The 26,154-nt window shown below is 38.3% G+C and overlaps 1 protein-coding gene across 1 annotated transcript in view; it reads right to left on the reverse strand.

Moving 5' to 3' along the window:
* The window catches only part of LOC126262461 (potassium voltage-gated channel subfamily H member 8), a 518,890-nt gene that overhangs the window by 27,334 nt on the left and 465,402 nt on the right, over positions 1–26,154 (reverse strand). Inside the window, exons 11-12 of the mRNA XM_049959121.1 lie at positions 24,354–24,628; positions 18,441–18,601 (exon numbers count right to left, since the gene is read on the reverse strand). Coding sequence (XP_049815078.1) covers positions 18,441–18,601; positions 24,354–24,628 — 436 coding nt within the window. The remainder of the gene's footprint in view (positions 1–18,440; positions 18,602–24,353; positions 24,629–26,154) is intronic.

A 26,154-nucleotide genomic window follows, 5' to 3' on the forward strand; every position in this document is an offset into this window, starting at 1 on the left:
GTAGCGGCACCTATTGCTTCGTGGAATTTTGTGAAGTGCTTGTTGGTGTTAGTGAACCATAATGAAGCGCTTTCATTATATTCCAAATTCAAGAGGGGAGTTATTTCTTTAGCGGAACAAAGTTCTAATCATGCTGCAGGTCTATGAACAGGATTGATGAGAGCAACGTCAGGCAATGACGACTGCAGAGAGACAAATTATTTGAATGTTCAAGTAGCAGAAAAGCATTTAGTGGGCCAAAGTATGGCCGGTATCATGCAGTAGAAGTGATTTTAAATGAATTTATTAAAGAACAGCGTCAGAAATTCCTGCCTGTGAATGCCGAAATTTTAAAAATTGAGGCACATGAAATTGCTAGAGAGCAAAAAGTCGAAAATTTTAAGGCTAGTCGAAGCTGGATTGATCTGTTTATGAAGCGCTGGGGTTTTTCACTTTGGAGGCGAACTTCAGTTGCACAGAATCTGCTGAAAAATTATGAAGAAAAACTTGTGGAATTTCTGCTCTTCATAATTAGGCAGCGCACAGAAAAGCAATACCTTCTTGGTCAGATAAGAAATTCTGACCAAAATCCCGTATATTTTGACATGCTGTCAAATTAAACGCTTGACGCCAAAGGAAAGACAGACATAAGTGTTCTAAACACAAATAAATCTGTCTATATTGAATTTCACCTTGGGAGGCAAAAAGCCCATGAAAACCAAATCTTAATGGGTGACGAATACATTAAAAAACAATACTCGACCAAATTTCTTGGCCTGACACTTGATGCGGAGTTAAACTGGTCTGATCATGTGAATGATATTTGCAAAAAGCTAAGTACTAGCATATATGTCCCAAGAAAACTGACACCTTTTTGTAACATCACCACTCTGAGGCAAATATATTTTGCACTGTTTGAATCCCATCTAAGCTATGGGATAGAGGTATAGGGGATCCAGCAGTAAAGGTAATATGAAAAGTGTACTTATCTTACAAAAGAAGGCACTTAGAATTATGGGAAAGAAATGTGCCATGGAGTCCTGCAGAAATTTGTTTAAAGAATTTAAAATACTAACTGTTCATAATCTGTATGTTCTGAAGATAATAATTATATATGGCAGTAAACAGTAACAAAAAACTTAATAAAGAAATACACGACCATAATACTAGAGGTAAAGAGAGACCCCACATCATCTCTCATAGAACAACACATTATGAGAAAAGCCCTCATTATGCAGGCATAAAACTACTGAATTGCTTCCATCCTAATATCTCCAAATTGCCCATTACAAAACTAAAAACGAAGTTAAATTATGACTCCTAAACAATCCTGTGTATTCAATACATGAGTTTCTAGATTTAGTAAACTTGTATGATGGAAGACCATCTATCTAAAAATATATGTAGGCCTAATCTCTGATCTTAGACTGTGTCACAAACTGTAAACATTTGAATGTCAGATATGAATAATATGTCACAAACTGTAGATTCCTTAACCCTCTATTGCCCAAATTATTATTTCCTGTAGAAAAAAATATTTATATGCACAGAATGTTAGAGAATAATGTATTTAACACATATCAGGTGAATGTTTGTTTTTGAAAAAAATTATTTTTTAAAAATAGTTCTGTGACTCTGAGGTCACAGTGGGCAGTTACATTGTTTGTGTATAAAGCAGCCATATTGTAACACCCAAGTCACACTGGTCAAGAAAGAAATAACGATCCTAATGCGAAATATAACGATAAAATTTCACGTGACTTCAGAGTCACGGTGGGCAGTAGAGGGTTAATCTAAGTATGGCAATAACAATTTTTTATGTATAGTCCATATATGTAACTCTGTTCTCTCAACTAAATTTAGAAAAACCTGTATAGATAAAAGTACCAGCCAATAATATGTAACCCTAGTAAGTAAGGCTCTAACTTATCCAGAAGACTGGAACAAAAAAAAAACTTTTTTTTGTAATCAGTTGATGTTGGATCAAAATAAATAAATAAATAAATACATCAGAGAGTGAAAAACAGCGGATGTCCGCCATGCTTGCTTGCACAGCAGATGGACATAAATTACCCCTATTCATAGTTTTCAAGCGAAAGACTTTACCGAAATTGGAAGTGTTTCCAAAAACTGCAATTGTACGAGCAAACGAAACTAGGTGGCTTTCGGAGGGCATGGTGCTGGAATGAATTAGGCGTGTGTGGTATCGTCGTCCTGGCGCCGTACTAGGTTTACGCAGTCTGTTGGTATTAGATGCGTACGAAGGCCATACAACACCTGCAGTAAAACGAAAATTAGAGGAAAGCATAACGGACGCCGCATTAATTCCAGGCGAGATGACGTCAGTTCTGCAACCACTTGACATCTTTTGAATAAACCATTAAAGGACAAGCTCAAACGCTTGTACATAGACTGGCCTTCGAAAAGCGACAGACAACTGACACCAACAGGCCGTGTAAAACACGCAAGTTAGTCGCAAGTGTGCCAATGGATGTATGATGCATGGAAGTGTGTTCCAAATCAGACTGTGCAACAAGCATTTAAAAAATGTTCGATATCCAATGCACTTGATGGTACGGAGAACGATGCTCTGTATGAAGAAATGAGCAAGGAAGAATTGAGTGATAGTGATTCAGAATCATGACTGATATTTTAAACATTTCGTATGAGATGTGTTACAAATCTAATAAAATTTTGTTTTAAATTTCAGCATTTAATTTCTAAGTTATTTTCATTCTTATTTATAATTGTTGCTACTCTGCTATAAACTGGATAGAAAAGCGTGGACAGCTGCATCAAACCTCTGCATTTGAAGTTATCACTAAAAATCTACTATGAAAATCTGTCTGGCAAGACTGTTTGGGATGTATGTCAATATGGCCAACTCTACGTTCTGAATTATTTTCCCAACTGTGACAAGAGATGGTTGCTAATAGGAACTTTTATGAAGCGTGAATCATATGCCACGTATTCTTTTGTGTTTGCTGCTATAAATCCTGTCTGCCTGATAAATTACGAAACTAGAGTGAGACAGCAGCAAGCAAGAATATACATATCATGTAATGTTTATATTCGTATTATTCTTATGCTGAATAGTGATACAGCCAGAAATGAAGCACGGCAACTGACTATATTTTTAAATCTAAGATGACTAATTTCTGTACAGAATGTAATGTACTAAAGAGGCGTCTGCAAAGAATTTCAAACGGAGAAAAATTTTCGCTAAACTCTCGTTCCGAACATCTTCTGTCATGTGCAGTCTATTTGGTTCTTGTTGATCATTATCAGAGAAAGGAGCAGTGTAAGTAACAACAAATAGCAGTCTCTTGCCATTGTTTTGCTCATGAGACAATTCCTCTCTCTTTTTTTTTATATTGTAAGCTGCGGTAGCGCGCACAAAATCAAGGCATGCCGCGAGCGGCGACAGGTCGTAAACACTCATTATCAGAATGCGACAAACAATGCATGACACAGTGCAATAATGTATTTTCAGCTTAGAGTGACGTAAACACCTATAACAAAGAGAACGGCACTTATCAGTTCAAAGCAAAATAAGCAATCGATTCAAACCAGACTAAGCATGTGAAAAAGGAAGGGTACGTGTGTAAATACGGACGGAGCGCCTGACGCATAGCAATGGCTACCTGGTAAGGCTTAACTGCTAAGCTTACGAATCAAACCAAACTGCTGTAGCTGCATCTTCATCCATTCGACCTAAATGGTGTCTCATGTTACAATGGACCAACTTGGTTTCGATTTCGAGGTGCGATCCAAAACTTTTCTCTCCCCTTGAATTTCGAGTCTCAAATTTCAGGTGCAGCTTAGATTCGGGAATTTTTTTTTTTTTCCTTCATTTCGAATCTCATTTTTCAGGTGCGGCTGATATTTGAGTGCGGCTTGGATTGGAGTAAATATGGTAGGCATTCTTGCTTCCTCTAAATGATCAAATTTGGTCATCTTTCCAGTAGCATCAGCAATGACGGAGTCGATGTTGTGTACCAGTCTGAACACTTTACTAAATCATTCAATCAGTAGTAATGACAGGTGGTGTGTACAAAGGGCAGGGATGTAATCAATGCAAACTTATGACTTGCACTTACTGGGAATTCCTTATACATGGGGAACAATTGCAAGACCCAATCCCTAGCATGAAGGAGGTTCAGTGTGTTACCCCACCCTTTTAGCCTAGGAAGACATGCTGATTCCTTCAGTGTAGTGCACATGCAGCTCAGAACATCTAAGGACATCACAGAACTGTTATTACTGAAACTTGCGCGGGAGGACGACAACTGCCCCTTTAAGAAGAAAAGTAATTGCTGACAGCTCAGAGGAAGTCATATGACTAGGTAGCAGGTTAGAGTCTCATTCATTATCAGAATTAACCAGACAATTCTACAGAAGTCTGCAGTAAGAATATTGTGATAAATCGATAACCAGTTCTGGTTCTGAATGGAGTTTGAATTCTGGTAGAAAATTCTATAACAGGTTACTGATAGAGTCATGCAGAAAGTTGAAAATACTCAGATATTAAAAAACCAAGTGGTCACATTCTATAATTATCAGAAAAGTTGTAATCAGGGATTAAATTCCACATCAAAAAAATGGTTCAAATGGCTCTGAGCACTATGGGACTCAACTGCTGAGGTCATTAGTCCCCTAGAACTTAGAACTAGTTAAACCTAACTAACCTAAGGACATCACAAACATCCATGCCCGAGGCAGGATTCGAACCTGCGACCGTAGCGGTCTTGCGGTTCCAGACTGCAGCGCCTTTAACCGCATGGCCACTTCGGCCGGCCAAATTCCACATCACTCTAATGTTGATATTAAATAGGTTTTGGATTTTCCAGTATGTAAACAGCTGATAGTGATCTGCATAAAGTTACTTAAATTCTTCATTTGACCTAATGACTAAAAACAGCAGTTGAATATTAGAGGAGGACGAGCAGTAGCATTTTCAAAAGTGAATGGATTTTTCTTGTAACAGACATAAACATATACAGAGTAATTTAAAAGTAATTTCATTACTTATCAGTATGCTTATATTAGAATTACTAAGAATTTTTCACTAGTATACATTACAGAAGTAATTCACTTTAGCTGCTTCTGCCTATTAATGTATAACTTGACTCATTCCACATTCCTAAAGAGACGTCTTCATGATGGGATTTGCAGAATGCAATGTGTGAATGAGGGAGTGAATCAGTTAGCCTACAGAACAGATACAAGATACTGACACATTGAGCTTGAATACTGATAATAAGAAAAACAGAAACTGATGGAGGAAGACATATCAGAATTATTTTGTAGTGTTGAGAAAAAGAACTTTGTGGGCAATATTTTTGCCTGTTCATGTTGGAAGCAGAGTTTCATAATATTCTAATTTGAGGCTAGACTGCTAGGACAGTTTCAAATTGTCAAAACAATTATATGGTGGCCCTTTGAATGGAACAGAATAAGAAAAATTTATATTTATGTTGTGGAACAAACTATAATTTCAAGTAAAGGGAAGTTTGTATAGAATGGTGGTTGGGCCTGTAGTTAAAATGTTTTAACCAATCAGTGCAATATTTTAATTACTCTGGATGCTGTATCTTGCCACCATTTTAATATGATTCCCATCAACTGAAATACAATGATAGCCAAACGCAACAACACTATTGGCCACTGACTGTGCATGTGTTTTGAAACTCCCTCAAAACAAAAGTTAGAAGTTCCTTATTGAAATGCGTCTGTATTATTTTGATCTTGAAGAAATTTATAAATTCTAAAAAATGCTCAACAAATTTAATAATTGCTTATGGTTTTCTCTCTAGCATAAATATGTCTTTGAGCCTTTTCCATTTTCCTTAAATAAAATGTCATCAATGAAATTTGCCTACTATATTACAAGAAAGTCATATGTATCTCAAAAAGGAAGCGAAAGATATAAAAACAACTGCAATACAATGGAACTGGCTTGCAACACTGAACTCACAAAAATTCATTGTAACAAAAGAACATAACTTTTAGACTGAAGAGCTGAATAAAGTGGTACATGTGCCTAATATCGTGTAGGGCCCCTGCGAGCATGCAGAAGAGGCGCAACATGAGACGCTATGGACTCGACTAATGTCTGAAGTAGTACTGGAGGGAATTTACATCATGAATCTTGTAGGGCTGTCCATAAATCCGTAAGAGTATGAGAGGGTGAAGATGTCTTTTGAACAGCACGTTGCAAGGCAGCCCATATATGTTCAATAAAGTTCATGTCTAGGAAGCTGAATAAACTGGTACACCTGCCTAATATCGTGTAGTGCCCCTGCGAGCATGCAAAAGATGCACAACATGACACGCCATGGACTCGACTAATGTCTTAAATAGTACTGGAGGGAATTTACACCATGAATCTTGCAGGGCTGTCAGTAAATCTATAAGAGTATGAGAGGGTGAAGATGTCTTCTGAACAGCATGTTGCAAGGCAGCCCATATATGTTCAATAATGTTCATGTCTGGGGAGTTCTGTGGCCAGTGGAAGTGTTTAAGTGCAGGAGGGTGGGGGGCCAATCTGTAGCAATTCTGGATGTGTGGGGTGTCACATTGTCTTGCTGGAACTGTCCAAGTCTGTCGGAATGCACAATGGACATGAATGGATGCAGGTGATGAGACAGGATGCTTACATATATGTCTCCTCTGAGAGTTGTATCTAGACATATTAGGGGTCCCACATCACTGCAACTGTACACATCCTACACCATTAAAGAGCCTCCAGCATCCTGAACAGCTCCCAACTGACATGCAAGGTCCATGGATTCATGAGGTTGTCTTCATACCCGTACACCTCCATCTGCTCAATAAATTTGAAACAAGACTCGACTGACCAGAAAACATCTCTCCAGTCATCAATAGTCCAATATCAGTGTTTACAGGCCCAGGTGAAGTGTAAAACTTTGTCTTACGCAGTCATCAAAGGTGCATGAGTGGGCCTTCAGCTCCGAAAGCCCATATTTAATGATTTTTCGTTGAACGGTTTGCATGCTCACACTTGTTGATGGCTCGGCATTGAAATCTGGAGCAGCTTGCAGAAGGGTTGCACTTCTGTCATGGTGAATGATTCTCTACAGCCTTTGTTGGTCCTGTTTTTGCAGGATATTTTTCTGGGTGCACCAATGTCAGAGATCTGATGTTTTACTGGATTCCTGATATTCAATGTACACTAGTGAAATGGTCATACAGGAAAATCCCCACTTCATTACTACCTTGGAGATGCCGTGTCCCATCGCTCATGTGCCAACTATAATGTCACGTTCAAACTCACTAAATCTTTATAACATGTCATTGTAGCAGCAGTAACTGATCTAACAACTGTGTCAGACACTTAATGTGTTTTATAGGCATTGCCAACTGCAGCATCATATTCTGCCTGTTTACATATCTCAGTATTTGAATACATAAGCCTATACACATGCTTTTGGCACTTCAGTGTATAATATTACTAGGATTATCAACTACAATCACACTGTTTTGGACACAGTTGGAACCCTGTTACACAACACTTGTAAGTGACCTATTTGTGGGATAAATGATGGTGACTTTTTATGTTTCAACCAAGAAAAAAGAACTAAGAAGACATTGAATACATAAATAAATGTAGTACATTACTCAACTTTTGAACAACTCAGTGATTTCATCTGTATGTCAACTCAGTGATTACATTTGTATGTCATAACAAGCTTACATTGAATTTCAGATATACAGAACATTATTTTTCATTTTAGTGAGACTTTTGTATCAGCTCATGCAACTGCAAAAAGTGATTGAACTCTAAATGAATATATTAGCTTGAATTTCTCACTTTACTTTACATGCACTTCCACAGGGTATCAAAAAACAATGTGCTATTCTGCAACTGAAGACTGTTGACTTGTAGGCCTGCCAATAACCACAGATTGTTCACATTTTTACTGTATTATTCAGAACCAATGAATGAAAATAACTACTAATGTATGTAACTGTATGTTCTAAATTACATCTAACTTACAGAATTGTGGTTTAAGATAGAGTTTTAAAAAAGATTCATACTTTATTACAAATATAATAGTGACTTAGAAGGAACCTAACTTCTGTGCAGATTCATGAAGGTTACTATAATAGCAAATAAGTGCACTGTGCGATTGTTTTACAGTGCAGCTGCACTGTAGTAAGAAATGCCATGCAAGAATAAATCACATCCAGGTTGCAAAGCAAACAAGTATGTTTTGTATTATCTATGTCTACAGCTACCAGTATCACAATTAAGAGGATATGTGATAATGAAAAACTGGATAGCAGTTCATATAAACAATGGGAACTAATCTCATGGATAGATGTAAAAACCATCAAATGAAGAAACTTTTGAAATGAACACTTTAGCTTCCAAAAGTCTTAAAGTGTGTAAAAAGAAAGGTATGTGGCATTCCAACACTTCAAAGAGTGTACAAGTATTTTGAAAAGTAAACAATTTTTCCCTAAAAGATAAGAAACATGAGAAAAAAAATTTAGTGAAAAAGAAGATCTAGGCGAAAGATATGACATAGTGCCATGTTTGTATATCTGCTGCTGAAAACAAAGATGGTAATCCAGAATGAAATTTCCACTCTGCAGTGGAGTGTGCGCTGATATGAAACTTTCTAGTAGATTAAAACTATGTGCTGGACCGAGTCTCGAACTTGGGCAAATGCTCTTCCAACTGAGCTACTCAAGCACAACTCATGACCCATCCTCACAGCTTCAATTCTGCCAGTACCTTGTCTCCTACCTTCCAGACTTCACAGAAGCTCTTCTGCGAACCTTGCAGAACTAGCACTTCTGGAAGAAAGGATATTGCGGGGACATGGCTTAACCACAGCATGGGGGATGTTTCCAGAACAGGATTTTCACTTTGCAGCTCCCTTGTTTGAGTCTCAGTCCAACACACAGTTTTAATCTGCCAGGAAGTTTCAAAGGTGGTAATGTCACAACTACCCCATAAGTTAGTGGGAGCCAAGGCGGAATATTATTTTAGTTCAGATGCTGCTAAATATAAATACAATGGCTCAACAATAGCATGCCTGCCTATTAGTCATTATATCACTAATATCATTAAAGGAAAATATTGCACGTATTACACACATCATTTGTTCTTCCTAATTCAGTTTTCTTTTAATAGAAATAAATATACAGAGTCATTTAATGAAACTATGAGACTCCAAGAAGTGTATGTTTGTTATGTACTGTAAAAAATCAATCTCAAGTTTACTGGCTGTTGATAGCTACAAATAATGTGCAGTAGATCAGCACAATCTGTGCAAGTTACGAGGATTGTTGTATTAATAATCATCAAGTACAAATCATAATATGTCAAGCAGCAAAAGTTTTCCTTCATTTCCTCAATGCAGTTCAAGAAATAAATGAAAAGAAAAGAAAGGGTAATAAGATCTACTATGTATTTATTAAATCATACATGAACAGAGTAATCAATGTGATCTGAGTTACTGTCCTCCTTGCCAACTGCATCCTTCTCTGGTTACAACATTTGAGTCACAGGATACAGTTACAACATTTGAGTCACAGGGTGCACTAGGTTGACTGTAGTGCCAGGATTAGTCTCAGTAATTGATGCATTTTTGAGATTAACAGTTTGTGGTAGAATGGGAAAGTACTCTCTGCCATGTAATTCATAGTCATTTGCAGAGTACAGATGTAGATGTAAACATGGTCAACAGAACGCCATAGAACTGGGGCTCACCACATTAACACAGGTCGCCACACTCACCCCTTTGCTCCATTTAAAAGAGCAAAATAGGCAATCAGAAACTCCTGTTTTGTTGTGGTTTGTGGAGACAGGGCGATGGATATCACATAACAAGTTATTATATAATATCAATGTTGCATTCAACAACATGTACTTATTGCAGACCAGAAGTTTGGAGATCCAAAGTCAACATGAACATTCAGTTAATTAACTTTAAATTGCACTCTGACCACTGAAAAAAATTTAAGTCCTGCTGTCACTTGTCTTGTATTAGCTTTGGTTCTCAGTGCAACCTGTATCTATATATATACCTTCACTCTGCAAAACTCTGAAAAGGCATGGCATAGGGCACTTCCCACTGTTTCTTTCCTTTACATTCATGTGTGATGCACATGTAGAATTTACTACTTGAAGTTCAACGATATGGATAGCCGTACTGTAGGTGCAACCATGACAGAGGGATATCTGTTGAGAGGCCAGAGAAACATGTGGTTCGTGAAAAAGGGCAGCAGCCTCTTCAGTAGTTGCAGGGTAACAACCTAAATGACTGATGATCTGGCCGTGTAACATTGACCAAAACAGCTTTGCTGTGCTGGTACTGTGAATGGCTGAAAGCAAGGGGAAACTACAGCCATAATTTTTCCAAAGGGCATGCAGCTTAACCATATGGTTAATTGACGATGGTGTCCAGAGGTAAAATAGTCCCCCATTCAGATCTCCAGGTGGGAATCATTCAGGGGCATGTCGTTATCAGGAGAAACAAAACTGATGTTTGACGGATTGGAGCATGTAATGTCAGATCCCTTAATCGGGCAGATATGTTAGAAAATTTAAAAAGGGAAATAGATTGGTTAAAGTTAGATATAGTGGAAATTAGTGAAGTTTGGAGAGAGGAGGAACAAGACGTCTGGTCAGGTAAATACAGGGTTATAAATACAAAATCAAATAAGCATAATGCAGGAATAGGTTCAATAATTTATTAAAAATAGGCACACAGAAAAGCTCCTACAAACAGCATAGTGAATGTATCATGGCATCCAAGACAGACTCGAAGCCTGAACTTACCATAATAGTACAAGTATACATGCAAACTAGCTCTGCAGATGATGAAGAGATTGAAGAAATGTGTGATGTAATAAAAGAAATTATTCAGATAGTTAAGGGAGATGAAAATTAATAGTCATTGGGAACTGGAATTTGATAGTAGGAAAAGGAGGAGAAGAAGCTGCCTGGTACAATTTTGCACAGAACATAACTTAATTGTAGGTAACAATTGGTATAAGAATCTTGAAAGAAGGTTGTATACATGGAAGAGGCTTGGAAACACTGGAAGGTTTAGGAACTAACTTTTAAATTGTAAGACATTTCCAGGAGCAGATGAGGACTCTGACCACAATTTATTGGTTACGAAGTGTAGATTAAAGCTGAAGAAACTGCAAAAATTTAGTAATTTAAGGAGATGGGACCTGGATAGACCGAAAGAACCAGAGGTTGTAGAGAGTTTCAGAGAGGGCATTAGGGAATGATTGACAAGAACAGGGGAAACAAAAACAATAGCAGAAGAATGAGTAGCTTTGAGAGATGAAACACTGAAGGCAGCAGAGGATCAAGTAGGTAAAAAGATGAGGGTTAGGAGAAATCCTTGGGTATCAGAAAAGGTATTGAATTTAATTGATGAAAGGAAAAAATATAAAAATACACTAAATGAAGCAAGTGAAAAGGAATACAAAATTCTTAAAAATGAGATTGACAGGAAGTGCAAAATGGCTAATCAGGGATGGCTAGAGGAAAAATGCGAGGGTGTAGAAGAATGTATCAGCAGGGGTAAGGAAGATACTACCTACAGGTTCATTAAAGAGACTTTGGAGAAAAGAGAAGCACCTGTATGAATATAAAGAGCTCAGATTGAAAGCCAGTCCTAAGCAAAGAAGGGAAAGCACAAGATGGAAGGAGTCTGTAGTGGGTCTATACAAGGGTGATGTACTTGAGGGCAATATTATGGAAATGGAAGAGGACATAGATGAAGATGAAACCAGAGATACGATACTGTGTGAAGAATATGATAGTGCACTGGAAGACCTAAATCCAAATAAGGCCCCAGGAGCAAACAACATTGCATTAGAACTACTGATAGCCTTTGGAGAGCCAGCCATGACAGAACTCTTCCATCTGATGAGAAAGATTTATGAGGCAGGCAAAATACTCTCAGATTTCAAGAAGAATAGAATAATTGCAGTCACAAAGAAAACAGGTGTTGATAGGTGTGGAAGTTACCGAATTCTCAGTTTAATAAGTCACAGTTGCAAAATACTAACATGAATTCTTTACAGATGAATGACAACACTGATAGTAGCCGATCTCCCAGAGGATGTTATTCAATCTATGTATTGAGCAAGCAATAAAGGAAACAAAAGACAAATTTGGAGTAGGAATTAAAATCCATGGAGAAGACATAAAAACTTGGAGGTATACTGATGGCATTGTAATTCTGTCAGAGACAGCAAAGGACTCGAAGAGCAGCTTAATGAAATGGAAAGTGTCTTGAAAGGAGAATATGAGATGAACATCAACAAAACGAAATGAAGATAATGGAATGTAGTCAAATTAAATAAGGTGATGCTGAGGGAATTAAATTAGGAAATGACACACTTAAAGTAGTAGATGAGTTTTGATATTTGGGAGAAAAATAACTGATAATGGTCAAAATAGAGAGGATATAAAATATAGACTGGCGATGGCAAGGAAAGCATTTCTGAAGAAGAGAAATTTGTTAACATCGAGTACAGATTAAGAGTAAGGGTGTCTTTTCTGAAAGTATTTCTATGGAGTGTAGCCATGTATGGAAGTGAAACATGGATGTTAAATTTTGTCAGACAAGAAGAGAGTAGAACTTTCAAAATGTGGTGCTACAAAAGAATGCTGAAGATTTGATGGGTAGTACACATTACTAATGAGGAGGAGAAGAGGAATTTGTGGCACAGCTTGATGAGAAGAAGGCATCAGTTGGCTGGACATGTTCTGAGGCATTAAGGGATGACCAATTTAGTATTGGAGGGAAGCATGGAGGGTAAAAATTGGTCAAGGGAGACCAAAAGATGAATACACTAAGCAGATTCAGAAGGATGTAGGTTGCAGTAGTTATTCAGAGATGAAGAGACTTGCACAGGATAGAGTAGCATGGAGAGCTGTGTCAAACAAGTCTCTGGACTGAAAATCATAATAACAACCACATGTATGCTGTAGTTATTTTAATCTTGTTTTGTATGTATGAAGCTGTATTTCTAGATTCCTTCAAGATTCCTCCCTTCATACTAGTTCTTGAAACTTTAAAATTTGGCTTTAGTGAGATACTTGGTGTTTGTCTATAAAATGTCTGCCAGTTCAGGGTTTTCACCATTTCTGTGATGCTTGCCCCCGAGTCAAAAAATCTGTAATTATTAATGGTACCCTTTTTTTCTATACATTCAATATCCCCTTTCAGTCCAATTTTGGTAGGTGGTAGGGGTCTCACACACTTGAACAATAATTGTCAATGGGTTACACAAGTATTTGTAGCCAATTTCCTTTGCAAAATGATTGCATTTTTTCAGGATGCTACCAATGAACCAACATCTACCACCTGCTTTACTTAGCATCCTCTTGGAAGTTCAATAATCCAAAACACGGACACTGTATGGTACATTACTCTCATCAATGTTGGGCAGTTCTGCTTAATGAGAATTGATTTTTGTATGTCATTACTTTTGTTCCATTGCCAAGTAGCAGTTGGACTTCAAATGGAAAGGTCAGGGGATTCACTAATCAGTCTGTTCTTTTATCACTTACAGCATGATTTGTTAATATGAGAAATGCCTAGTTGCACTATGTTTGCAGTTCACATTACATTGTAGATCTGGGTATAACTGGATGGGTAAGTCGATTCCAAGATCAGAGCAAGACAATTACAGTCATCTCCAATAGGCTTATGTTTAGAAAGCAACTGTCGGATGGAGGGAAAGCTTTTATCACTTTCTCCAATATTGTCTTGAGACATGGAAAAATTGATTAGGACTTTGTGTTCCTTATTCTTCAGAATGCTGTACTAACAACATTGCAACAACGTGCCCTTGCGAAAATTTCAGTGGAGTGTTATGGTTTTTTCACCTTAGTTCGCTCAGTCTCTCAGATTTATACATAACACAGCACATAACCTCTTCTTCTGTGAAACAAATGTTAGTCACATTGTACAAGTAATGAGTCTTTCTACACTCCTGGAAATTGAAATAAGAACACAGTGAATTCATTGTCCCAGGAAGAGGAAACTTTATTGACACATTCCTGGGGTCAGATACATCACATGATCACACTGACAGAACCACAGGCACATAGACACAGGCAACAGAGCATGCACAATGTCGGCACTAGTACAGTGTATATCCACCTTACGCAGCAATGCAGGCTGCTATTCTCCCATGGAGATGATCGTAGAGATGCTGGATGTAGTCCTGTGGAATGGCTTGCCATGCCATTTCCACCTGGCGCCTCAGTTGGACCAGCGTTCGTGCTGGACGTGCAGACCGCATGAGACGACGCTTCATCCAGTCCCAAACATGCTCAATGGGGGACAGATCCGGAGATCTTGCTGGCCAGGGTAGTTGACTTAGACCTTCTAGAGCACGTTGGGTGGCACGGGATACATGCGGACGTGCATTGTCCTGTTGGAACAGCAAGTTCCCTTGCCGGTCTAGGAATGGTAGAACGATGGGTTCGATGACGGTTTGGATGTACCGTGCACTATTCAGTGTCCCCTCGACGATCACCAGTGGTGTACGGCCAGTGTAGGAGATCGCTCCCCACACCATGATGCCGGGTGTTGGCCCTGTGTGCCTCGGTCGTATGCAGTCCTGATTGTGGCGCTCACCTGCACGGCGCCAAACACGCATACGACCATCATTGGCACCAAGGCAGAAGTGACTCTCATCGCTGAAGACGACACGTCTCCATTCGTCCCTCCATTCACGCCTGTCGCGACACCACTGGAGGCGGGCTGCACGATGTTGGGGCGTGAGCGGAAGATGGCCTAACGGTGTGCGGGACCGTAGCCCAGCTTCATGGAGACGGTTGCGAATGGTCCTCGCCGATACCCCAGGAGCAACAGTGTCCCTAATTTGCTGGGAAGTGGCGGTGCGGTCCCCTACGGCAGTGCATAGGATCCTATGGTCTTGGCGTGCATCCGTGCGTCGCTGCGGTCCGGTCCCAGGTCGACGGGCACGTGCACCTTCCGCCGACCACTGGCAACAACATCGATGTACTGTGGAGACCTCACGCCCCACGTGTTGAGCAATTCGGCGGTACGTCCACCCGGCCTCCCGCATGCCCACTATACGCCCTCGCTCAAAGTCCGTCAACTGCACATACGGTTCACGTCCACGCTGTCGCGGCATGCTACCAGTGTTAAAGACTGCGATGGAGCTCCGTATGCCACGGCAAACTGGCTGACACTGACGGCGGCGGTGCACAAATGCTGCACAGCTAGCGCCATTCGACGGCCAACACCACAGTTCCTGGTGTGTCCGCTGTGCCGTGCGTGTGATCATTGCTTGTACAGTCCTCTCGCAGTGTCCGGAGCAAGTATGGTGGGTCTGACACACCGGTGTCAATGTGTTCTTTTTTCCATTTCCAGGAGTGTATAATACAAAATGCTTTGTTTCAAAATAATTTCCATTATTTTGATAAACATTCTGACTTTATGTTTTGAGTTTTGTTGTTTTAAGGACACATTTTCATTTACCATGTTTGTCTCTACAGCCAAGCAGTCAGCATGTCTAATGAATCATAGAAGATACATGCCACCCCCACCCCCACATTCCCATGTCCAATTGCCAGTACAGCGGAGGGTTCTTATTGGGTCTATTTAGTCTCACAATGATAACAAAGAAAGTTTGAAGAAGTAGTAGTAGCCCTTATTAAAGCCTGACACCAACCAGGGGAGTGGCAAGCTGACTTTATTTCCCTCCATAATGTCTGTCCAGTGACACTTGAAGGAGAGAATGAAACAGCAATCAGTCAGGAGGCCAATGTTATGTGATGATAATGGTAAGAAATAGAATTTCGTTTTATTAACACCCATCAAAGCAAGGGTCACTTCATGCACTCAACAATGAACAGTTGCTGCAACATACTGTTGACTGGTACTCAGCAGTGTTGAGAAACGTGATAACTTCTCTTTGAGGAGAACTGCAGCATCATTACAGCTACATTGTTGTAACATCTCTATTTCATTTGCAAAAGAATGTGGAAAGGCAACCAGTCTAATGTAGCTAACTCATGAGTGGTGTAATAGACATATGTAACAACATAAAAAGTCAAAATCAGATAGATAAAAAAATTGTCAAAAATTGATTGTTTTCAATGTAACATAAAAAGTCACTTGTTTTTGAGTGAGCTACAGCCCTTTCTCCATTTGAAGTACATAAGATGAGATACACATGTGTGTTTGTGGGAGAGAAGGGGGGTGGTGGGGTGGGTGGTGTAATTCCTCTAAGTTCTTTGGGTTTAGCTGGGATGTAACTGCTATACCATAATTCTTCTCTCCTCCACAATACCTCATCCCACAATGCTTTATTTCTTCCTGTCCCACATAGAAAACTACATTTTCATGGTGCTTTGTGCCTCTGCTTGTGAAATTTGTTTTCAGAAATTGAAATAGTTGCATTTTCTTAGGTGACTGAAGCTTTGTTTACCCATTTAAGTCAGAGTCTGTGCTTTAAATTTTAAAGTGTGCATATAAATTCCTGAAATCAATTCTTATCTGTGCTATTGCATGCTGCAAATTAGTAACTGATCTAACATGCACTAGCAACATACCACATGTATTTCCTCTATATATATATATATATATATATATATATATATATATATATATATATATATATATATATATATATATATAGGGTGTTTCAAAAATGACCGGTATATTTGAAACGGCAATACAAACTAAACTAGCAGCGATAGAAATACACCGTTTGTTGCAATATGCTTGGGACAACAGTACATTTTCAGGCAGACAAACTTTCGAAATTACAGTAGTTACAATTTTCAACAACAGATGGCGCTGCGGTCTGGGAAACTCTATAGTACGATATTTTCCACATATCCACCATGCGTAGCAATAATATGGCGTAGTCTCTGAATGAAATTACCCGAAACCTTTGACAACGTGTCTGGCGGAATGGCTTCACATGCAGATGAGATGTACTGCTTCAGCTGTTCAATTGTTTCTGGATTCTGGCGGTACACCTGGTCTTTCAAGTGTCCCCACAGAAAGAAGTCACAGGGGTTCATGTCTGGCGAATAGGGAGGCCAATCCACGCCGCCTCCTGTATGTTTCGGATAGCCCAAAGCAATCACACGATCATCGAAATATTCATTCAGGAAATTAAAGACGTCGGTCGTGCGATGTGGCCGTGCACCATCTTGCATAAACCACGAGGTGTTCGCAGTGTCGTCTAAGGTGGTTTGTACCGCCACAAATGCACGAAGAATGTCCAGATAGCGTGATGCAGTAATCGTTTCGGATCTGAAAAATGGGCCAATGATTCCTTTGGAAGAAATGGCGGCCCAGACCAGTACTTTTTGAGGATGCAGGGACGATGGGACTGCAACATGGGGCTTTTCGGTTCCCCATATGCGCCAGTTCTGTTTATTGACGAAGCCGTCCAGGTAAAAATAAGCTTCGTCAGTAAACCAAATGCTGCCCACATGCATATCGCCGTCATCAATCCTGTGCACTATATCGTTAGCGAATGTCTCTCGTGCAGCAATGGTAGCGGCGCTGAGGGGTTGCCGCGTTTGAATTTTGTATGGATAGAAGTGTAAACTCTGGCGCATGAGACGATACGTGGACGTTGGCGTCATTTGGACCGCAGCTGCAACACGGCGAACGGAAACCCGAGGCCGCTGTCGGATCACCTGCTGCACTAGCTGCGCGTTGCCCTCTGTGGTTGCCGTACGCGGTCGCCCTACCTTTCCAGCACGTTCATCCGTCACGTTCCCAGTCCGTTGAAATTTTTCAAATAGATCCTTTATTGTATCGCTTTTCGGTCCTTTGGTTACATTAAACCTCCGTTGAAAACTTCGTCTTGTTGCAACAACACTGTGTTCTAGGCGGTGGAATTCCAACACCAGAAAAATCCTCTGTTCTAAGGAATAAACCGTGTTGTCTACAGCACACTTGCACGTTGTGAACAGCACACGCTTACAGCAGAAAGACGACATACAGAATGGCGCACCCACAGACTGCGTTGTCGTCTATATCTTTCACATCACTTGCAGCGCCATCTGTTGTTGAAAATTGTAACTACTGTAATTTCGAAAGTTTGTCTGCCTGCAAATGTACTGTTGTCCCAAGCATATTGCAACAAACGGTGTATTTCTATCGCTGCTCGTTTAGTTTTTATTGCCTTTTCAAATATACCGGTCATTTTTGAAACACCCATTCATAAAAGACTGATGAAATGATGTGAATAGACATAATGTGCTTTATCTAATACTAATCACTATATCTAAGCTAAACAACACACATTTTCTATATATTTATAATTTACCTCTGATTAAACTTTGCATGCCGTGGACTGCTGCATAAATGAAGAAGTAATTCATTATGATAATGATTACACAATATTATTTTATTTTTCAGATGAGTACAAGGTATTACTGTGAATATTCTTACCTTGGATTGAATTTTGTATGTCTTGGACTGCTGGTTGAATGAAGAGGTGATCTATTGGGAGGAGATAATGGTGAAGTTTCTCCTTCTTCAGGTATATTTTCATCGTCCTCACTTATAGATGGAAGAGTCATTGACGGAACTCCATTTATTTCTGATTCTTGCTGTATAAACGAGAAAGTAGTTCTATATTTGAAGTTAGGGAAGAAAAAAAGGGCAGTCTATTGACTTCTTATAAATCTGTATGGGAGACATTCATGAAGGTCATATCATTGAGTATCTGAATGGATCCAGATGTCATTAAAGTAATCATAGTTTTCATTCTTCATTTATATAGTTCTCTCTTTAATCATGCAGTGCCCTATTGTAGTGATGCAAGTGCCACCTTTGTAGAGTGTAAGAAAGTGAAATGGAGGACAATTTATGTTTAATGAACCATGGACAATTAGGTCCTTAGAGATAAAGCATACACTCAGTTTAGGATGGATAGGGAATGAAATCGCTCATGCCTTTTGTGAATGAACCATCATGGTTTTGGCCTTATGTGGTTTTGAGAAACCATGTAACATCTAAATCTATATGAGCAGACAGGGATTTGTAATGCTGTGGTCCTGAACATGTCATTTGCCTTACCACTGCACCCCATCACTAAGTAGAAAGAGAAAATCCATGAGTAAGTAATTGATCACAGTTGAAACTGCAAGATATTGTGAGAAAATTGTTTGAGGCTCAAAAATAGAATATGCAGGTACTCCAAAACACAAAACGATCTTTGAGGGGTGAGTCAGTAATTTTTGAGCACAAGATGAACTTCATGCATTCTCCATATATATGCTTATCCATACAACTGCTGGAGAGTTTGTCACTGATGCTGGATCAGCATTTGAAATGTTGCATGTATATGAATAAAGTCCTGACTGGATGGATCAATCATTTGTTGACAGCTATTTAAAAAGAACAGATGACGCATCCATTGGACAACATTAAATCTGTGCAAGAACATGAAGTGCAACAAGATAGAATAGTTTCATCTGCTATAATACCATTCCTAACATAAATAGCCCTTCTTTTCTTTTCTGCTCTCTTTTCCATATGCAGTACATATTCCAACAAATTTGAATCCTCCCAGTTTCTTCCCAATTTCTATTTTATTTTTCTGAACAACATTATTCAATGTTCATTATTCAATGCTGCTGATAATAACATACACATAGTGTGCGTGAAAACATTTTTTTAAAGAAAAGTTCAGGATTTCTGATTCATGAAAACCATTTGCACTTGCAAATTTGACCTCACTAATGATGGTTTATTTTAGGAGTGACATACCTTATTTGAAGAACATCATCTTTTTCTGAAAACTATGTATTTACAAAGCTTTATTTATTCATTATTTCTGAATTTGAGAATGTTGAAATCATAAAATGAAATCTTTTAGAAAATTCAGTGATACTGTCTTGTAGCCTGAATTTTTTGTTTCCAAAAATTTATACTTCTACTAAAATAATGTATTAATTAATGAAATATTTCAATTAGAAAATACGAGTTTCTAAAAAAATCTTGGTGACCTTTGCTGGATCCCACCTCAAAATGCCACTAGCTACATAAAACAGAACCTGCCATTTTTAAACACATTTAACCAACTGTTTCTCACAACGATTTCAGTGCCTCTTTATAGGATATATGTATTATCTATTGCTTTTATATTATTACTGAAAAGTAATAACTTTGTAAAGTACAGTAATTTTGTAAAAAGAATATTACAAATTTTTTTAAAAACAGGTATTGTGCACCAAGCCACAGTCAACATTTCTCAAGCTAACAGTGAGATATATTTATACAATCAGTGTGTGTTTAGCCTTCATCATTCAAGGTTCCTTGTCAGTGAGTTGTTAAAGGTTCAAGATTGTACAGAACTGGAATATTCCTCAGATAAAATATCCAATGGCATTGCCTTGTTTTACTAACTAAAGACACCACAAAATTAACATGTTTTTAAGAGGTTCATTGTCAAAGCGAAATAGTTTTGTAGTATTTCTTTAATACATCAATAGTAGTGGTTGTGTTCCTACAACATTCATGTATTTTAATTGAACATACAAGGAGAAGGAATAATTAACATGTATAGTTCAGCACTGTCTTTTTTCACAGACATTAAAAATTTCAGTAGTATAAATTTACACTATCACCACAAATTACTTTTCTAATAAATATATGATGCATGTCCAGAAACTAAGTACTGTTTTGGGAAAAAAATACTCATGAAATCATTTTTCTTTTTTCAAACCAATTTTTTTTCCAAGAAAGAGCATTTTTAAACCATTTTTCTGTGTAGTTGCCACCACTTTTCTGTTGTCATAGTGGGAAATCAACTTTTTTATGCCTTCTTCACAGAAAGATGGCACCAGTGAAGGCAGCCACTGCTGACCACTGTTTTTTGCATTGTCATCACTGTCAAAGCGCTCTGCTCCAAAATCGTGCATCAAGTTTGAGAACAGGTGGTACTCAGGTTATGCAAGATAGATGCTGTACAGAGAGTGCTTGAACTGCTCCCAGTCGAATTGTTGGGTAAGGTTTCGAGTGACGCCAGGAGAACGGGGATGTGCACTGTCAGGAAGCAACACAGTGGCTTGTCTGAGCTTTCCACAACTTTTGTTTTGAATTTTGCATCAAAGTTTTCTCAATATTTCACAGTATTTTAGTGCATTAATGGTTTCACGTCTGGGAAGAAACTCAATGAGCAGAAAATGACATGAAAACAGTATTCAGCAGTGGCTGTCTTCACAGGCAGCATCTTCCTATGATGATGGCATAGAAAAATTGGTTTCCTGCTGTGGCAAATGTCTGAACAATGGTGGCAACTATATAGAAAAATAGTTTTAGTTTACGAACTGCTCTTTCCTGTAAAAATAATTTTTGGTTTGAAAAATGTTTTATGAGTTTTTCTCCAAAAAATGCTTATTTTCAAGACATGCCTCTTACTTGATATTCTTTTTTCACTAAAATCCATTTGATACACTTAAAAAGGCAGGGAAGAACAGAGATTAACATTACACTTACAACAAGATTATTAGAGAAGGAACACAAATTTTGATTTGGCAGAAATGTGGAAGAAATAAGTTGAGTCATTCTTAAAAGAACTATCCTGGCTTCGTTTTAAGTGATTTAGAGAAACCACGGAAATTCTAAACCCAGATAGCCAGATGTGGATATCAACAGTAGTACTGCCGAAAGCAAGTCCGAGGTCTTAGTTGCTGTTCCACCTATATACAGGGTGTTCGTAGAGGAAAGGTCAATATTTTACACAGTGACAGTATAAGTAATTCTGAACAAAAAATGTTATATGAACATAGGTTCACAAATGCTTCGTTATGGAGGTATGGGTATTGAAAGGAACTATAATTCTGCAAAATTGATGAGCACAATGTGAAGATATCTCCAATATAACTGGACCGTAATGTGATTTTCTTGAAAGCAATGTTACAGAGAAGTACAGTTATGTTATACACTTTTACATACTGTTTATTTACTTTGCATTTAGTACATAACGCATTTACAACATGCATGTTACTTCTATTCAGTTGAAAAAGATGTATCACATCTTTTACAAAGGGCTTTAACACTTATCATACAGATGGTGTACAGTTCACAGAACAGGTTTGAATATCCTACCATGAACATCGTTGCACTTTTGTTCAATTGCCTGTGGTTGCTTCCTAATCAATTCAGCAGTGTCCATGATGCAACGAAGCAGTTTATCTCATGTATTTACCTTCACTTTGTGAACCTCTGATTTCATCCACCCTCTTGAACAGAAATCTAAAGGTGATCCTGGAGGCCATTTAATAGCACTGCCATGGCCAATCCAGAGATAAGGGTTGGTGCGGTTGAGATGGTTCCTCACACGTAAGGTAACATGTGGAGGGGCACCGTCATGTTGAAAGTATATTCCAGTTTGTTTGGCTAAAGCAACATCTTCCAATAGTTCGACAAATGAATTTACTAAAAATGCAGGTAACTCTCTCCTGTCAGTTGCTGATTGATAATAAATGGACCTATCAAAAGGTTACTGATCATGCTGCACCAAACATTTATGGCAAAATGAACTTTAAATTGCTATTCACTGAAGTGTACATATTTTCCCGTGACCATCAATGATTATTGCGTGTGTTGTTTATTCCATGTCGTGAAAACTAGGCTTCGTCAGTGAATAGTATGTATGGGAGCAAATGACTATTCTCAATCACCCAGTGACAGAATTTAAGTCGTTGGGCATTTTCACAAATGTGGAGATTTTGGATACAGGTTTTCCACATGTAATGTTTCCCATACATGAGTCTATGGGACATTCATATGCAGGGACATTCTTTGTATGCTCGTACTGGGACTTCGCTCAGCACTTGCAATAATTCCTTCCTGTTCTTGCAGAGTTTGTTGATTTCCATGCTTGGACAAAAAATGTCTACTTGGAAGAGAGCCTGTTGCACACAAAGTGATAAACATTTTGGTAAACACCCTGCAATCAGGTAATCATCAAGTCAGAAAGTGCCTGTGGTATTTTTCTCTTCAGCGGTAGCACTACCATCACAGAAGCCATAAACATACACCATATCTGTGTATTCCTCATTACTGTAGATGTGTGGCATTGTCAGCAGCACTTGTATGAACACAGTTAATGCCATACACTACACAGCTAACCAATCCATCGCCGGTACACTACACAATGCGGCTTACACAGCACAACTGCACAAACAACGGGTGATTGTACTACATATGTCACATGACCATAATATGTGGTAGGTTGAATAGCATAAAAATGGCATGTACCCATGCATTGTTTGCAAGAAAATCACGTTATGGTCCAGTTGTATTGTGTATACGTTCATGATGTGCTCATAAATTTTGCAGAATTAAAGTTCCTTTCAATACACATACCTACCTAACGAAGCATTTGCAGACCTATGTTCATACATTTTTTGTTCAGAATTACTTATACTATCATTTTTTAAAGTATTGATGTTTCCTCCCCAAACATCCTGTATACATAGCGTTTGTCAGAATTTCCACATTTATCAGGTTAAACAATGTAAAAAGGAAGGTTTACTAAATATTTTTAAGAGATAGAAAGATATTTATTTCATAGCACCCATATGCCTTCATTTAAGTCAGATTTTGCATCCTCTATTCCCTCCCACTGTCACCCTAGTCCTCTTTACTTTTTCAGTTTCTCTGTTAGATCATTACTGAGAGGGCCCACCCAAATCTTTGCAAAATTGTCTGACTGACAGTTTGCTTCTGCACAAGTAGTCTTGGAGTCCTTGTGATAACTGTGTGGCTCTCTCCATGACAGACCACTGGTAACACAGGCTAGTACATGTACCATTATCCTATAGCATGATTCTTTGAAAGTAAAGTAGTCTTGGAGTCCTTGTGATAACTGTGTGGCTCTCTCCATGACAGACCACTGGTAACACAGGCTAGTACATGTACCATTATCCTATAGCATGATTCTTTGAAAGTAAAAAAAAGAAAAAAAATAGTTACTTAGCAAGTTGTTTCACAAGTAATTCCCTCCCAGATATAAAAAACAATGAGACAATTGCAATATAATGAAACATAAGTATAAAATTTTATTTCACCTTAAAGTTTTGATAAAGCTGACAATGTTTCTAAGTATTTTTTAATTATTTACATTTTTGAATTATGATTTGGGAAAATCTGCATGATATTTAGTTTATCTTGTGTCCTCTCACAATTGTTTATCTGTATCTACATGACTACTTGGCAATTAGTACCTGGCAGTGTGGTCATTTAAATGCAAACTCTTTCTACTGGATTTCATAAAAATAATCACCACTTTAGGAAAACCATGTGAACACTAAAAATGTAGTTGGTTAAATTAACTCAAATGGTACATACCTCTGCTTCATAGCCTTCACGGAGGTTGTACGTCAGGTCATGCTGAATATCATTTGCAAATTCTTGCTGATATTCAGGGTATAGTCTCAAAACATCTACTAGGCCTTGCATATTAATACACTTTAAATCACAGTAGGTGAGTGCTTTTACATCACAGCTTGATTTCACAACCACGTCAGTGCTAGAGGCTCCTCCTCCTCCTCCACCACCACCACTTCCATTGCCCGAAGGCTGCAGGTACATAGAAATATCACAGCCAAACAAATCACCTTTACCTGAAAAAATTACGAAAGGTCATAGACTAGGTACCACTTTATGTATTAATGTTTAGAAATTATGCTTGAATTTCTAATTAACATTTTGATTAAATTGTTACCTATGACGTGTGTAGCAGATCTGATGTTCTTAAAACTATTCAAAGTATATGTCTATCAACAATGAAGGAAAAGATAGATTTTTACTTACAATAAAGAAGACACAGTAAGTTGCAGACAGGCACAATTAGAAAACACTTACATAAATCTTTTGGCTGCAGCCTTTATCAGCAGAAGAGAAACACACACAATTCATACAAACAAGCAAGGTTGCTTGTGCGTGTGAATGGTGTGTGTTTCTCTTTTGCTGATGAAAGGCTGTAACTGAAAGCTTTATACAAGTATCTTTTAATTGTGCCTGTTAGCAACTTAACACATATTCTTTATGGTAAGCATTCTGTATTTTTCCTACAGTGTTGATATTCCTACCTGGAGTTTCCACTCTTCAAAGTACATGACTGTATTTTACAGTAATATTGGGCAAATAATTCAGGAAATCTTGCAAATAAATCATATTTATAACTTCAACAATTGTCGGAAAAGCTCTTGATGGTATTGTTGCTATCAGTGAAAATAAATTGTTTTAGGTCCAAATTAGTTTTCATTTCTAGATTACCGGAAATCTTTTGACATGTTGCCCCACTGCAGACTTGCAATGCAGATACGAACATATGGAATACTTTCCCAGATATATAAATGGTTCAAAGATTTCATAAGTAACAGAACCGAGTATGTTGTCCTCAATGGCAAGTAGCCATCAGGGACAAGAGTATTGTCAGGGATGCCCCAGGGAAGTGTGATAGAACTGCTATTATTTTCTACATACATAATTGATCTGGCGGGCAGAGTGGAAAGCAGTCTGCAGTTGTTTTCTGATGATGATGTGATGTACAGAAAAGTGTTGAAATTGAGTGACAATAGAAGGATACAGGATGACTTAGACAAAATTTCTAGTTGATGTGTTGAGTGGCAATGTAGAAAAAAATGTAAGTTAATGCATATGATTAGGGAAAACAAAACCATAAAGTTTGGATACAGCATTAGCAGTGACCTGCTTGACAAACTGACATTGTTTAAATATCTGGGTGTAATGTTGCCAAGCAATATGAAATGGAATGAGCATGTAAGTGTTGTGGTAGGAATGTGATTGGTTGACTTCTGTTTATTGCAAGACTTTTGGGAAAGTGTGGTTCATCTGTAAAGCATATATACTCATGCAACCTATTCTTGAGTACTGCCCAAGTGTTTGCGATCCATACAAGGTCAGATTAAAGGAAGACATTGAAGCAATTCGGAGGTGGGCTGCTAGATTTGTTACTTGTAGGTTTGAACAACATGCAGATATTATGGAGATGAACTGAAATGGGAATCTCTGGAAAGAAGTGGTTCTTTTTTTTGTTTTGTTTTTAGGAACTCTATTGAGAAAATTTAGAGAACCATCATTTGAAAATGACTGCAGAACTATTCTACTGCTGGCAATATACATT

The sequence above is a fragment of the Schistocerca nitens genome, chromosome 1 (genome assembly GCF_023898315.1).
Source record: "Schistocerca nitens isolate TAMUIC-IGC-003100 chromosome 1, iqSchNite1.1, whole genome shotgun sequence".
Taxonomy (NCBI): Eukaryota; Metazoa; Arthropoda; class Insecta; order Orthoptera; family Acrididae; genus Schistocerca; species Schistocerca nitens.